The 17,533-nt window shown below is 34.6% G+C and overlaps 1 protein-coding gene across 1 annotated transcript in view; it reads left to right on the top strand.

Annotated features, from left to right (window-relative positions):
* Window positions 1-17,533, top strand: part of LOC150098377 (ovochymase-1-like) — a 126,894-nt gene that overhangs the window by 70,909 nt on the left and 38,452 nt on the right. Inside the window, exons 9-10 of the mRNA XM_090405173.1 lie at window positions 4,702-4,850; window positions 14,553-14,575. Of these exons, the coding sequence (XP_090261299.1) occupies window positions 4,702-4,850; window positions 14,553-14,575 (172 nt within the window). The remainder of the gene's footprint in view (window positions 1-4,701; window positions 4,851-14,552; window positions 14,576-17,533) is intronic.

The following is a 17,533-nucleotide window of genomic DNA, read 5'->3' on the forward strand; positions in this document are numbered from 1 at the left end:
CTAACTTAAAATGGAGGGGGTAGAAATTTATTGGGGGATTACTGGAAAATATCTCATTATTTTCAGATCCTGCTACATCTACGCAAATCATTCTTTTTACCGATAATGAACTTCCATTCTATGTCTCTGATTAGTTACTGAGAACATTAATACATTCTTTTCACATGAGATTAGCAAACTTTCACGTCATGCTTGTTCACAGAAGACAGTATTTATGCTGAAAGTTCCATTTATTAATGGAACTTTGAGCATTTCATCTCCAGTGAACCAGTGGAAGTTGTCAAGACAGAACATATTACTTTATTTACTTATTTGTTGCTGAAATAGGGCCAAGCAGTGCGTGTGTGTGTGGGGGGGGGGGATCGAAGAGAATGTTCATATATTAATGAGTTAAAAATAATTCGTTGAAAAACATTGAGATCAGACTTCCATCCATGATAGGTTGCTGTAGGTAGTTGCTAGAGGTTAGTAAACTTGTACTACGTACTGTCAGCAGTTATGGATTTAATAATTATAATAATAATTGTTGTTGTTTTAAATAATCAATAAACTCCAGAGACAAACATGGGTTTCAAGCCACTTAAGGCCTTCATAAGAGGTGATGGTAGTCTCACACCAGAGATATGACATTCATCTCGCTTTTTAGGACACTTACAGAATTCCACAAAATTCCAACCCGAAGCCTTTGGCGGGAGTACGTTAATCAATCAGACCAGCAGGTTAATCACCTCGCACTCAGTCCCGCAGGAGATATGGATGGTACTTATTCTTATTAATAATTAATTCCGTTCGTATGTACGCCGACTGCTCTTTTAATGTCTGCTCAATTCTGTGGATTCCATATAGTGATCTCATAAACTTTGGTGGGTTTGGTGGTAATCCCAAGAAAACCTCCTTTACCAAGTTCTCATAATTGATGTATGCGTTGCTTATTTTGGTCTGATGCATGCTTTGTCCTTTCGTATCAGTTTTCTCATCCTTGTTCCTAATACTTTCATTCCTCTATTTTCAAACTGCAAAGTTTTGATTTTACTGTGCTCTTTTACGCTTTTAGATCAATTGTATACGACCTGTAAAAGGCAAACTGTACTCCCCATAATCTAAACGTTTTAATCTTTCGTGTAAACTGTTTATTCATTCACTCATTTTGAGCGTGCCTTTTTTTTTTTGATGATACTGATGGTGATCCTAAACATGAAACGTTGTTTATCCCGTAGTTCGCACTGCCTTCGATGATGGAAGATCGAGAACAGACTTGTTAATATTAAACTTGAAAACCAGCACATTATGCGTTTCAGGAAATACACGTGATTGTTCCGAATGATAGCAGTAGAGGAAATGAACGAAGAGGAAGAAAAGTTGTGAAAAGTTGTTTGTGAGGTTGTCATTTGATCTGCGAATGGGCGGAGGATATTTTCTGCACATGTTTTTACGGATTTATTAGAGAAGAGTAGGGGAATTACGGATCCAGTTCTGACAAACAGCAAAAACGAAATTTCTGCAGAAAAGATGCAACAGAAACTGATTTTTTTTTTTTTTTTTTGTATAAATCAGAGTAACGGGTCAGTGATTTTCTTTTGATTTCCTCTTTTGTATACTGAGGCAACAGTTTTTATGACACGAAGTGTGAGAATAAATTCATATAACTTGTACCAAGTTATTAATTTTAGACTAGACTTGCCAGACGTCCCGTATTTTACGTCGAATTTTGCTGTCCCCTTATTGTACTTGTAGAGACAGCCTAATGTCCCTTATTTTAATGAAAAGATAAAATTATAAATATTATGTTAAGCAATTATAATTTTCAATATTCTTTTCGAATAATCCAACTTAAATTGATTTGTAATCCATAAAAACTGACAATTCGAGGAAATTAATTGTGGTTACTATTTATGACGGCTACGGTTCCTTTCATTGGTGGCTTTTTATTTAGTCTAAGCATTTTATTTATAATTCTGTACAGATGTATCGCATTTGCTATTTTCAAACAGTTCTTATTTGGACATTGTACGGTGCGGTATCGGCACAATACGTGGATGTTGTTTCGATAATTATTAAAAAATAATATCTCTCCTTTTTCGAATGTGCTATTTGGCTAATGCATGAAAGATATAATTAGAGGTAAATTAATTTTCTTTATTAATTATACAAAGGTAAATTACGTTTTGTTTCTTTCCTTAAGCCCTTAACAATGCCAAAACGAAAGTGCGTATTTTTAACGATGATTAGTCGAAAGAATGGACTTTTATTGCAAAAGGAAAACATAACGACGAAGTTGAATGCAAAATCTGTAGACGAATTAGGATTGCACATGGGAAACGATCAGATATTACACAACACATTAACACTCAGAAACCCAAATTGAGCATTTCGAGTTCCATTTCCAAAAGTATTGATATTTATTTTGTAAAACCAAATACCACATTTATTTTTTATTTTGTGAAACCAACTCATCAAAATTGTCCCGCATTTGGTTTTCCAAAATCTGGTAACCCTAGTTTTAGACGCAAACTGATTTCTGGTAATATAGCAAACCAGCCACAGAACGTGAAAATGATAAGGATCTGTTATTCTTTGGAGAATTTGTTGAATAGGGGATTTAGGATGCGCGATAAATATTACTGACATAGGCAAATGTGTAAAGGGTAAACACAAAAGCAAGATTAAACTCTGGAATAAAAATCCACAGAACAATAATTTAGTTAGGAGCACGGAATTTTTGGTATTCTTATGATCTCTTTGAACAATCATTGCAGCAAATGGAAAAGTAAAGAACCATCTTTTTCAGTTTAAAATAAGTGAAAATGGAGTTAGATAAATGACTAGTATTTCGCAAGGGACCAGAAAGTACCATTTGAACAAGACGAAACTTTTCTTCTTTTGGCCATTTCGAAAAACTTAAATTTTCATGCGCGAATAATTTGTTCGTGGACAATCTTAGCATTAGAAAATCAAGACTTGAAGTAAGTTTCTATTTATCATATTAGGTTTAGTTTCTTCGAAAAGAAACTAAACGTCATACTAAAAATAAATAAATAGAGAGAGAGAGAGAGAGAGATCGGCAAATCTACTCTTTCTACAAATTAATAAATGAAATAAAATTTATTGATCAATAAAATGTTTTATTCTTTTGCAGTATTTCTAAAAGTAATCGTTGCCTACATTGCGTAATTATCTATGCACAAGCTCAAGTTGATGCAGTTTCGAAGTGGGACAAAATGATATATCCTAACATCTATAACTTATTAAAAATATTTGCAACGCTTCCAGTAACAAGATGCGCCAGTGAAAGGACATTTTCTACCTGACGCGTTCTGAAAACCTATTTAAGATCTACCATGACACAATCACATTGAACTATATATATATATACACAGAGGCTTTGCTATATATACACAGAGAAATTAATGTAACCACGACTGAAATGATTCAAAAGCTTTGTAAAAAGAAAAGAAAACTGGATTTTATTCTTTAAATAAATTTTTATAATCACCTAATGAATTTTATTGAATTTGCATTAAAAATATTTTTATCCGTTCAACTCCGCTAACCCCAAGATTAAATCTTAAGTACGCCAGTGGTTGGGAGTTCAGCAATTTTTGGTCCAAGTACACGCAGTAATGGTTTGTATTTTAAGTCAACTATCGTCAATATATCTTCAACTTAAGTTAACTTAAATATGCCTAAAATATTCATTTTAGGCATATTTATTATATTATATTTTATTATATTTATTCATAAAAAAATAGATTTTGGAACATCATCGCAGAGCTGGCCACCATTGGTATGGTGGTTTCTCATTTCACTTGAATATAACATGGATGCATCCAACCATCTGTAAACAGTTCATACATTTACGGATTTCTTTCACTAATTCCACATCCCATTAGAATGACCATAACGCTCCACGCTATTAAAGAATAAAATTATAAGCATTATACATTAACATGAAATTGAATAAATTGATGACTTAGCCTTGAGGAGGGACATATTTGCAATGCAAAATCATAAACAGACACGTGTCGCCCATCTGCTTTAAGCACTTTTTTTTTTTCCCTTAGTTGTCCGGTAGCATAAAAGTTTGGCGTCATTTCTGGTTTGTAGTGGAGCTACTTTAATAAACAAACAATTTTCATGTACTTGTAGAAATTAAAACGGAGTTTGTCTTTGCTTTTTATTCTTCTTCTGTATTAGTTTATCTGATATGACCTTTTCATTCTTCCACTATGATTTTCCGCTGCTCTTTGCTTTGCGTCTTATTAGATCTTTTGTAAAAAAATAAAGATAGCTCACTTTACGAGTTAATCCCTTATTATGGAGACATTTGATAGTGTCACAACTCGGTGAAATAATCCTTTGTAAATGAGGGGAATTCACAGTTAGAAATAATAATAATAAAGCAGAAATTCAACTTTATTGATACACTTGAGCGATGTTGGCGGAGGTGAAATATTTACGTATAATTATAGACGAATTTGTAATCCTGATTTCTTCTTTTCTTCGAAATCTAGCTTAATTGGCTCATTTCGTTCTGCATAAGAATCAAAATATAAACACAAGGGACTTCCTTTTTTACACACACACACACAAACAGCAAGGCCACTGGGTCGTTTCCTGTTTCGATATCTCACTTCCTGTAATGTTATCTCACCGATAACATCTGTTCATTATTCCTTTAATTAGTGTGATTTCTTCGAATAGAAATCCCCTCACTTTTTTTATGAACGAGAACAGATAGTTATGGATCACGCAAAGCCTCCAGTGGTTACTACCGGAGTAGCCATAACACTTGCAGGACCTCCTCCATCACCAGTTAATTCCTATGATCGGCGACTAAAAACTTCAGAGGAGTAATTAGTCGCCACTTGAGTCTTTGGTTATACGCGGAATGAGAATGCAAGCAGTTTATTATAGCTGCTGTAACCATGTAGTTTTTTAGCCTTCTGAAACGCCTGTTTTTCATTTGCAGACCAAGCTGTCTCGGCTATGAAATATCAGCCCTGGTCTGCAGGGCTTCAGGGGAAAAAAGCAGCCACACCACGTAAATTATTGGGCTACAATATTTCAAATGGACATCTCAATTTCAGTGAAGTTTTTGCAACTTCGAGGTGCGCATCTTCAGATTTCCATTTTGTCTTAGGTTCGTCTAACTGAAACCTCCAAAGGACAACAAATAACCCATCCAGATGGACATATCGGGACGTTATCTTATTGACTTATGGAACTTTGTGAAAATCTATGGATAATTGACGATTTTCTACATCGATCATAAGATCACCACGCCATTTATTGGAAGCAAGAAATGTCTTGAAAATGTACGCTTGGTTTTTACAACTGGTTTCGCAGATTATTTAAGCAATGGACCATTCATGGCATTAAAATATAAGATAGGCTTGCGAACTTTCGAGGATGATATTCACATGAAAATGTAAACATTTTTGAAGTCCTAAGTTTCACTTACAACTCTCGCAATACGACACTGTTTTGGCCTTAGAACAGTTGCTGCTACTGAGGAAATTCTAAATAGTTCAAAGTTTAAAATGGCTAAAAATGTTCTGTGAACCTTGTTCGCTTGCAATTCCACAGTGTAGGTTTAGCTTTAAGCGAATCGAAAGCAGGAAAGACAAATCAATGAAAAGAAGTATAAAATCCTGCCCTAATTGCTGTGATTTGAATCTAACGAACTGTTGTGGTATATGGCTGGGGATTGAGTTTTAGTACGAGATTAAGATAATATTATTTCTGTGCGAGGTGAGCTATGAACGTGAAGTGGACATAGATAATTTTTTAAAAAAGCTCATCTACTTCTTCGATCGATTGAAGTATTCGTTTACGACAAATTGATTTCCTTGTTCTCATTAATGTTTATTCATGAGTAATACCGGAATAAAGTTGTCTTTTATCAATGTTTCTTACCCTTGAAAAAACTGTATTTGCGTACCATGAACTAGTGAAGGTACTGGTAAATGCTGAATTGTCACTTCCTTTGCAGTTCATACCACGAGTGAAAATCAGTTGGGTTTGCCCCAAGGGAGCTTGGTTTGCATCCGTTCCACGTACACCACCTGCCGACATACAGTCTGTCGGATCGTACATTCACGGAGAACGACCGATACGCTTTCATTAACAATAATTTCCAGGTCTGTTTCCTGCCTATCACACAACTAAATTAACTCTTCTCTTTGCAGTGCGCCTTACCTTACAATTTCTTCTCTTCCACTGATCCACTTCCCCCCATAGTTTATGTCATTATTTCGATAATCCTCTTAAGGGAACAATGCAGCTCTCATCCAACGACTTTTAATCCCTCATCAAGGACGCCATTAGGGTATTTCCCACGACACACTTTCCCCTATTTACAGCTTTTCACCCCTCATCTGTTTCCTGTGTTCACAGGAATATCGGCAGACTTATCTGCAGATCACACTTTGGATAAGATCGCGTCTACCCCCACCGGTCTAAGCAAAGTTCTCCGTGCTGTGGAGTAATTCTTAAAAAAAAAAGCATGTGCCTTAGCGAACCATGAAAGTCACCTTTTTAACGCTTTTTTTTGTCTGCTCCCATAGCAACATAAAGATAGCATTTCTTCACCTGACTTGTTTTAATTTTTGTTACACGGTGTATTCTTACCAACTTTCCCAATTTAGACAAAAAAAAAAAAAGATTTCAGTATCGTGTAAGCGAGTAGTTTATAAAAAAAACTTTATCGTGATAATAGCTAACAGATTTTAATCGATGCGAAAAAAATAGTTTTGCTATTATAGAATGGTTGGCCTAATTAAGAATATCAAGTTTAGTTCTGTTTTCGTATTTAGAAAAACTGAGAGTGATTATCAGATTAAAAGCACTGCGGGTGTAGTTATTAAAACAATAAAGAATGTAGAATGATGAATCGAACAGTCGGGACAAATGTCTAATGCTTTTTTTGTGAGATCCGAACGCATTTATAATTGGTTTCTAAAAATTAACTAGTCGGTAGTGTTCGCAATCTATAAGATATATTCTAAAAATAATAATAATAATAATAAATTGGCTGAGGAGCATACGCAATTTGAAACATAAAAGAATATGAGAGAAAGTTAACTACCTGTCCTCATTTGAAAAAGAAACTCATCTTAGTTGGCCATAAATTCCCATTCAGCTTAGTACACGCGAGATTATCTTAATCAAATATATAAAATGCTCGACCGGTTGAATAAAATGGATTTCAAGTACTTTTCATCATGAATATTCAAGAGACTATAAATTCAGATAATGGAAGCGACACTGAATGGTGTTCTTGAAACGTCATTTAGTTTTACTGAGCCTTGGTTGGCTGGTTGGTTTATTTCACGAAGTATTTTCTAGTGCAAACTTGAAATCTTTCAAGAATTTATTGGCTGAATTTCTTGAAAACGGTTGGAATCAAAAACTACGATTTTAACATCATTGCGCCAATGAATTGATCGGGTTTAGTTTTTCTATCTCTTGTAGGTACTGCTTTTTTGCATGTTTAAGTCTCCCTAGTTTTCCTACGCGGCATGCATGCAACCAGCAGATGGCTTTTGATATGCAAATATTTGGTTAAAATATAAACGCTTTTTAGGCTAATGTAGTTAATTATTATTATAAGGAATTATTCGCTACATGATTTTATACATCGTCATGCGATTAGTGGACACTGCCCAGCGAATATCAGAATTTGCAATAGGCTGAGTTACTGATGGCGTAGAATGAGTACGTAATATTGTGATAGGAGACATGTGTCGTGGAAAACGAGTAGCACTTTCATTTCAGACTACTCATACCATTCAAGGCTTTCACGTAAACCAAGAGCACATTCCTCAGCATAACGACTCCGAACTACTTTGATCGTGACCCAAGAACTCGAAGAATGCTGTCTAGTTTTAGGAACACGTTCCTGTCTGTCAAATTGTTAATTGTAGTTTCACCACAAAGGGTACACTTCACAGTCATCACAATATTTCTGTGAAATTTGCCTGATGTAAAACCAGCCCCTACTGCTTTCATCTACACAATTTCATATTCCCAGATTGTTGTTCTTGTAATTTTAATGGCAGTGTTGTAATTATTTTCAGTTCAAGTGTCGTTAAAACTGACACAATAACGTTAATTTTCGAGTCACGGCTCTGAAACTGATGTGAAGTGACATTTTGATGCTCTTTGACACATTGCTGCTATTAGTACGCTAACACATGGCTTCGTGTTGCAGGTAGAATAAAACAGATTTTTCTTTTTGTTTAATAGATTTTGTCAAGTACAATGGTATAATGGATGAGACAAGGGTTAGGTAATTCGGAATTTCTGATAACAAATCTTCCTTTATTTTTAATACTATTATGTAATGTCCCCATTTCATAATATGTAATGTCCTCATTTCATTCGCCCGCTTGCCTATTCAAGGACTTGATCTGCCGACTCAGAGAAATATTGTCTTATACTTTTCATCACTACGAGATTAATATTGAATTTTATTTGTACGTTTGCGTGTTTTTTTTTTTTTATTTTTTTGCCACATGGCATTTTTTAGATGCTCTGTAATGAGTTCAAGATAAAGAAAATCACCAATCGCGCACTTGTGATTTAATATTTTTTTGAAAATACATTTTCATTATACTAAAATATACTACACATCATACGTATCCAGGATTTAGGCCTATAGTGGCCTGTTCTGGCCTTAGAAGTCATCTTGGAATCTTTTAAGAGGACGTCCTGGTTTTCTTTTTCCTAATGGCTTGCACTTTAAGGTTTGTTTTGGTAATCTTTCTGTTTTCATTCTTTGAACGTGTTCCATCCATTTATGTTTATATTTTTTAATTGTTTCTATTACTGGTTCTTGGTTTAATTCTTTCATAATTTCTTCGTTTCTTTTGTGATCAAAAAGAGTATACTTTGCAGTTTTTCTCATAAACATCATTTCAGCTGTTATTAATCTTTGTTTGTCTTTTTGTTTTATTGTCCAGATTTCGCTTCCATACATTAAGACCGGTAAGGCTAATGTATTGTATACTTTTAGCCTGGTTTGTTTTTGAATTAGGTTTGGTTTAAATACAGAGTTAATTACACCAAATATATTACACTAATATCAAAATGCATTATGGTTTTATTTTGATTAAAATTATATAATAATTTGTGACTCCGATTTTTTTTTTTTGTTCCTGATTAAAAAATGCTTGATCTTTTATTTATTTATTTTTTTTTTTTTGTAAAATATTTTTCCGTGAAATCATTCGACTCATGTCTGAAAGAGAAACGGATCTCTAGATAACGTTTTCTAGATAACTTATAGTTCCAAATTCATAAATTAAAAACTAACTCAACTGATGCATAACAAATAACTTGCATCCCTAGCAGAATATTTAGAAATACAAATAACTTCGGCACATTCAGGTGAATTATAAAACTCCATCTCCTGTCTTTAATTTGAATCTGTAAGAAAAGACTCACGTAAACAAACAGAAACGTGTAGGTAGAAAATTCATGTAAAATCAAGTAATGACCCTAGTAGCAATCACCGCTAAGCTTTTGGTCATCTGACATGTCGGTTATGAAGGACAATGACATACAGTATATAAAAGATGAGATGACATGATCAAAGATGATTATGGAGAAATGACGTTCGGCTAGTTCGATGCAATCCAATTGTATAACAGAATATACAGGTAATATAATCAATGTAATAAATTCTATACAAAGTGTTTAGTAGTATGTCAAGACTCTCCCTAGCCTCAGCTGGTAACGATGTGTTCCCCGAGTTCAAATCTCTTCCTCTCTAGAACGGCACAACTTTTCTAGGACTTTCCAACTGACATTCCAACTGAACGATAGTTTTTCATCCATCATCCATGCACACTGATGTGCTGTAGATCTGGCAATCTTTCGTGTGCATTTCCTCCCTATTTACTATAATTAGGTATATGTAGGATATTTTCCAAGTACTTGACAGTGACAGCAATTTGGGATGAAAAGGCCATACCAAATTAACGTTAACGGTTTGTTAATTAGGAATTTTATGAATTGAAGTAACCTCTAAAGTAATGTTGAAATGTAGAAAGAAGAAACTTATTGATATGCTTCTTGAATTGCTGAAGGTTGTATTCCTTAGGGAACAAAACATAACGAAGGCTGTTTCAAAGTAGGGATAGACGGAATGAAAGAGCATGATGAGAAGTTGGTTCGGCAAAGTTGAAACTGAACTGGGTATGGATGTTATCAGCAGTGTGTTTTTATATGCTTGGAGGAATGATAGTGGGTAATGTTCAAGAAGATCATTGCCCACTATGATCAAGAAGGCTATGGAATTGATGTTGCTTGCATCAGGAAAGGATATGGGTATATGTCAGCATTAGGAGTTTATATAAAGGTGTTAGTATATATAGTGACAGGAGTTGTACGAGTCAATAGTAGTATTTTAAACGAAAGTAGTTACGTGGTGTTTTGGTAACTATCGATGTGATGTGATTGTGCTAGAAAGAACTAGTGGTGTAAGTTAGCGCAAGAAGAGAAATCCGATCTTTTGTAAAGATTGGGGATTATCAAAGATAAAGAGGATTGAAATTAGATTCTTACTGTGAATAAGAGAGGCCTTTTTCTCTGTTTTAGTAGCATTTACGTTTACCTTAAGATAATTCGGGATCACTTAATAAGTCATACTTTTTCACATATTGATTTCGGCTGTTTCATTTGGCTTACTAAGGTGTAACCTTAATCTTAATACCGTGGATTGTTTAAAAATTTTACAAGTATTATCATAATTTGTATGATGATATTTGTACTTTTTGAAGAAATTGAAATAGATCACTATCTTTTCTTACACTACCCAGGTGATCTCTTTCATTTGCTCCACGTAATCTCGCATGGCTGGTGGAAGAGAAATAAGATCCCTCTTCCCACCTTGTGATGTTTCTTATGAAGAAAATTAAAAAAAAATGTTGGTTTGACTGAAGCTGGCGCACTTCTCTTTGGAAAAAGCAAAGGCAAATATATATTTTTAGATTATTATCCTAAATCAGTTCTAAATCCTATCGAATCTATTGGATTCGAGGAAGGAAGCGCTGATTATATCATCCGCTCACAGTGCCATTTGATATCATTACAGCTTATCTAAGGCCACTGTGAAATTGGTGAGAGTGTACTATATATCGATATGTAGTACACTCTCCCCACATTCAAAAGTGTTACTCCGAATTATTTAATTTTTCCAATAAGATCATATTCGAATCGTTGTAATGCAATATAAACTACTCGTAATGTTTGGATTATATAGCGTAAATATATGTAACTTTAAAAATATAAATATAAATGTGGATGCTAATACAAAAATGTAAATTTAATACAAATGTTAATGAGTTATTTAGAAGCAGCATGTAATAAACGCATTGCATGCAATACAGCGGAAATAAATGACCTCCTGGTAGGATTACTATTAGGAGGAAAACATAACATATGACATATGTCATAAATATGTCATCCTCATATGTCATATATCTTCCTCCAGTATTGTCATAAACATATGACAATACTGGAGGAAGACTCCAGTATTGTCATATTTTATATTTCTGTTTTCTAGGGCCACTTACGACTGAATCAACCTAAATCCTGCTAGATACTGACTAGATCATGTCATCTTGGCATCAAACACCTGCTAACCTTTCCCCCCATTCTGTTCGTGATCATAAATTAGCTCCACTCACACATCTTAAATGCTAACTGTGTCAGTTTCCTTCTTAATATCTTCATTTTTAATATGATTTTACCACTGATGTCATCTGCCTCTCTCCGTAATTTAGAATCGGTTTGAACACCGTATTGTATACTGGTGGTCTGTTTTCTACTACCGTATTTAATTTGCAATATTCATTAAAATGTTGTCTAAATAGCGGGAATATTTTACATGTTCTATAGGTTCTACATTGAGAATGCAGTTGAACACAGAAACTATGTTTCAATTTTGGTGTTTCTGTTACTAATTTTCATGCAAATTTGTTACAGTTTATGTTCATTTTAGTTGAAGAATCTTGGAGATTTGCACAAGATCTGTTTAGGGTATGACATCATCTGCAAAGGGCTAAGTTTGGAATATCTAATTCTGATATCAGCTTTACTGTGATTCGTAAAAATGATGAATACCAGCGGAAATAGTATGTACTGATTTTATATGAATTCATCTTCCTCAAGCAGCTTACAACATAAATTTAGAACTGCGTATTACTCCATATGATGTTCCGTTTGTAATTGTCTCATCTAATTATATTGTTTTGAACATCTATTCTCTTGGCACCTTTCGTACGCCTTTTCAAGCTCTACAAACTTTAATATAAGTCCATGTTATATTCCTAAGATTATCAAATATTAATTTAAAGAGAAACTCTGATTCTGAAAACCCATATTTGATCGGAATTCATCTTCGTCTCCAGTTTCTCTTCCACAATTTTTCTCAACTTCTGTCTTGTTTTTTTTACAAACAATTCTCACAAGGAAGATAACGAGACTGGATCTAATTTATTAAGGAGGCACTCTAGCGGCAGTTTACCCCAATAAATGTCCCAATTTTTCAAAAAATAAATATGTAAGACAATCTTCATCTGCATTGCAGTTTTCTGTATCTTACCCCCCTAAAATCTTTACGAAATCACTTTCGTTTAAGAGTCACAAAGAGCTAATATTTGTAAGTTACCTCAACTTTCGTTTATTGACATTTTACACTATCGCGATTTTATTGGTTGGCACTAAAAGCCAGTGTATTATGTGTAAATGGTGTTTGTTCTCCGGCATGTCTGTGGAATAAAAAGCTGGAGTTTCCGAGAGAGATAAACTCTCTCATCCACGTATGATACTAAATCACATTTAATCCAAATGCCTTTATAAAGGTTCTTTGCATTCTAGATAAATTTCTAATCAAAGGAAAATGCTTGCGTTATTAAGATTCTGTTCACATTTGGAGAATAAACATCTTATTTGTGAAAGCCTATCTACCACCATTTTGATTTATTGGAAGCACGACCGTCTCATAACTGCTCTTTCGATGCATTTGGATTCAAACATTCTGATTTAATCACCTACAATAACTCGAATATTGTCTTTAAGAGCTACTCTTCTTTTGTTTATTCTTTATACTTTCTTTTCGACAATCTTTAGAAAGATTTCCAGAATCAAGTCTGTTTATTCATATTGTATTTGCCAGTAAGACACTTTATCACCAAATTAATTATCAAAACATACCCATAATGAACTTTTGCTGGCTATAATACGGTTCATATGAGATCAGATGTATGTATTGAATACTGCTCCCACATATGGGGTGGGGCCCCCAAAAGCTCTCTCAAAATACTCGACTCAATACAGAGGATAGCAATTAAACTTATCAACGATCCATCCCTTACCAACTCTCTCCTCCCACTTTCACACAGACGTATGGTCTCTGCAGTAAGTATATTCTACAAATATTTCCAAGGGAAATGCTCATATGAAATAACAACACTACCCATACTACTAATGTACTATAGGCTGACCAACCAACCTCCTGTGTATGGCTCAACATAAAAAAAAAAAGTATTTTTGTTGACTATCCTGCCCTCTAACGAGAGTAACATTTATCCAGTCTCTTTCGACTAAAGGTGAAAGACTAAAAATTCGGGTTTTTGGTCTGCCAGGACAGGCAAACCGTCCCTGTGAAAGCACGCGGATTACAGTCATGAGTACATCACAGCCATGTACCAGTTCCCGAGCCCGGATAAAATTGGGCGGTTGAGGAAAGCAATGGTGAAATACCCTGTAAAATCTCACCAGAAATACTTTGTGGGCAATGACTACAAATTCACCTACGGTCGGTAAAGACTGAAAGGGAAAATCAGTCAGTCAGTCGGTCATGGTCCATTCATAAGAGGAAGGCTACGCTCATGGGGTTGTTCAAAAAGAAATGGGCTTGTCGGTCATTATAAGTTGCACGTGTCACCTATTCATAATACTTCACAGTTTGAGACATTAAAGTAGTCACTCAAAGTGACTTTTCTTAGAAAACAGTCATTTTGTGAGGTATCTCTGCAGGTTTTGGATAAAATGTAAGAAAGATTTCACAAGTTCCTAAACCAAGTTGTAGCGATGACTTTGGTGCTGTTGGTTGGTGACTGGGTTTCCGATGTCAAAGCATCAATCTGATGGGGAAAAACATGTCATATTAAAATTCAAACTGTGTAATACTAGTCCCTGTCTTAAAGCAGTGGATCCTATTCCACAGTTGTTTATCATGCGGTAAGAGCGACAGTACAGGAAGATTTTCCGTGAAGATAATTATACTAAGCGACTTGTTGACAAATAGACAAATTAAAGAATTAAGTTCGTCCTTTACTTTGTTTTCTATGAAAATGAATGCGCTTCATTCTCCAAAGCAGTGGAGCGTTTATACAACAATCTTGAATTTAGTTATCCGCTCCTCACGACCCTGTCTCTCGATACTCATTTTTCACACTGACGTTTAACTTACATTTGTTTTCATATTATGAAAATAAATGTAATCTAAACAGGTTAACCCTGATTTCTGTTACTTTTTTTAGATGTAATTTTCTCAGACACTCAGGTATGCAGTTCATATCAGTACACCAAGTAAAAGATGGCGAAGTTCCTAATCTGTCAATTATTATTTTTTTTTACGAAGAAATCAAACAATTTCAGAACTAGTTTGTAACTCTTCTAAACTGGATCTCTTTAAATATGTCGTCAACATCCGTAGTATGACTAATTGTAATACTGAATATTTCAACCGAAAAATAGAGTTATTGTGCCATGGAAAAATAAAAACTTCATATGGCTTCTGATATTCTGTTTTGTAACATTTAGTATAATCATTGTTATTCTTCTTTCAAATATGAAAACACCTTTTTGAACTGAGCTCCAGGAATATGAGGCGTGCCTATAAGATAACGAATCAACAAACATAGCCTTATCGACACATTTTTAAAGATCTAACGAAAGTGGGGATAACCCTTGAAAACAGTCGCTGAAGCTACACACCGCTGTCGTCCCCTAAATCATTTGTTTACCTCCTACTTTGTAACTGTCGTCAAAGTCTGCATCACTTCCTCTTTCGATGTGATGCTATCTTTCTCTTTCGAGACCTTTTAGGTTTGGAAACCACTAGAAGACATCTGGAGCACAAGGCTGAACAGACTGGGTGATACGTTTGTGTACCGAAAAACTGTCTCACTGCCAGGTGGTGTGTTGTTTATTTGTCTAAATTAAACCCTTAGGCAGCTAATGGCATAGTTAAGAATCTATCTGATCAAATAAATTCCATATTCTTTTATGGCGCCATAGAATGCTTGATTGAAAACATATCAATCATATCTTAGCTTCTGATATGTTCCGATTTACTGCACGCAAGCTACCGATTACAATCATTCTGAATGTAGCCATTCATGCCTGATATACACGACAACATATTTACAGCAAATTGCTGAAAGTCTAAATTAGTTCATCTGGGATGATTGAAACGTATTCGACTTTATGCAAAATGACTTTAATTTCGAACGCCGACATCATGTTATAAAATTATTTGCCTTTAAAAAGGAGTTAATTGCAGCACTGTATAATGATCACATGTTTGGATAAAAATTATCAGAGATGTAAGATACGTATTTTTAATGTATCAAGTTTCAAGTTTAATGTATAATAATGAAGCATTTATACAAGAAACCGAAGTTCCCGATAATATATTTCAATATCATAGTAAACATCGGTTCATCTTTTGTTCTCCATTGATTACCTCTAAATATCTTCAATCAGATTTTGCCTATGGTCGCATTTCTCCTTTTATTTTAGTCTATCTGTTATATGATAGACACTCGACAAATTGGCTGCAATTCTAATTGTTAGTAAATTCTACTTTTTCAAGGCTATCTCTTTGGGTGATAGTTTTATTTATTTATCGTGCTGTAATTTACTGTAACGATTAGGCTTGCCACATAAAAGCAAAAATTAAAATTAATAACAATAATAATAAAAAACGTTCTGAACAAAAGCTGCGTTTTAGACGAAAACAGAACGAGATAAACGTAAAATTTTCCTGTAAAGATTTCTATTGAAGAAATAGGAATCATTTCAGTTTAGATAAGAAATACCATTGCAATATTTATTGCCAATGTTTTCATCCATGATCTCCGCTGTGTTAGGAAAATGCGCTTTTAGAAACTGGATTTAGAATAAAATTGATCGTAACTAATGATAAAAGGAAGACATATGACAGTTTATTAATTGAGCAATATAGAAGCAGTGACCTACGTATCTCAGTATCTATAAATTAAGGGAATGATTTTAGAAAACACTTCCTTATCTTGTATATGCTTCAGGGAACAACTTTAAAGACCGCTGCGCGAACGTACTAGAACCACGGAGCCTCCCATGAGGTCGGTATTAGGTTACCGTATAAAAAACGGATCGTCGAGGAGGTTTTTAATTACTTGATCATTACTTACGTTGCCTGACTACAGCGAAACCACACAAACCATAGAGGCCATTAAAATAAAAACACTTAATTGTTAATGACAGTCACTTACAATCGAACTGTGGCTCAACAAAATCAGCGAAAAACAAAAGGAGAAAAACCTCTTACTTTACAGGAGATTTATCCGTTTTCGATTACTTCTCACAACAGACATATGTCCAACAGACTCCAACAGATGGTGTAGAAAACGCAACCCACCTAGGGAGCGAGAGTATGTGCTTCGACCTTTTTTTTTTTAATACATATTTCTTGCTCGACTGCATTCCTGTTCGTATCAGAAATAGAGAATACATCAAATCTATCGGAGAAGTGACTTGGGTGTCCTTGGTACGTAATTAAAACCTTCCGTAAAAAAAAACCGAACACGTGGGTTGTAGTTGTCTACCAATCACGAACCACGTGGACACACAGACAGACAGATAAAGATGGGGACGTAAAATATATCGAGCGCTACAGTAAATCTTAAAGGACGTAGTGATTAGGGGGCTCCGAACGACGACTCACCAAACAGATGACATTTTAAATGCGTCTTGAGGCTGCCTTCCAGATGATGCGTTTCCAAGGCACCATCTCACTGACAGCCTCAAGGTTTTTTTTTTTTCCTTCTTATTTTTAATTCTAGCTTCTAAGCTAATTTATTTCTGAGCCTTTTAATTTTGAATGGAATTTTGATGAATGAATGGGTTCCTACGAAAATTAATAAAAAATACTAGCGATTTGCAGAGATCACAAATCAGTTGATTTCTCCGTAGAAGTCGTAAAAAGGTGTTTTTTTTTATTTCTTTGCTGATTAACTGGAAGGCTGAGAAGGAAAAAGTAATGAAAACTATATTTTTTCTGTTTTTCATCTTCGTGTTTCATTTTACAGGTTACATTGCTTTAATATTTGTTTACTGAAGATTTGAATATTTCTCACATTCGTGATGATCAGTAATGTTGATTTTGAATGTTCGCAAAGACCGGTCTTTTCAGCACAAATAGACTATTTGTCAGTTCTCATTTAAAACAGCGTGCTGAAAAAGAATATCCCTCAAA

This window comes from Typopeltis vanoorti, chromosome 15 (assembly GCF_054136105.1).
Source record: "Typopeltis vanoorti isolate ZY-2024b chromosome 15, IOZ_Tvanoo_1.0, whole genome shotgun sequence".
Taxonomy (NCBI): Eukaryota; Metazoa; Arthropoda; class Arachnida; order Uropygi; family Thelyphonidae; genus Typopeltis; species Typopeltis vanoorti.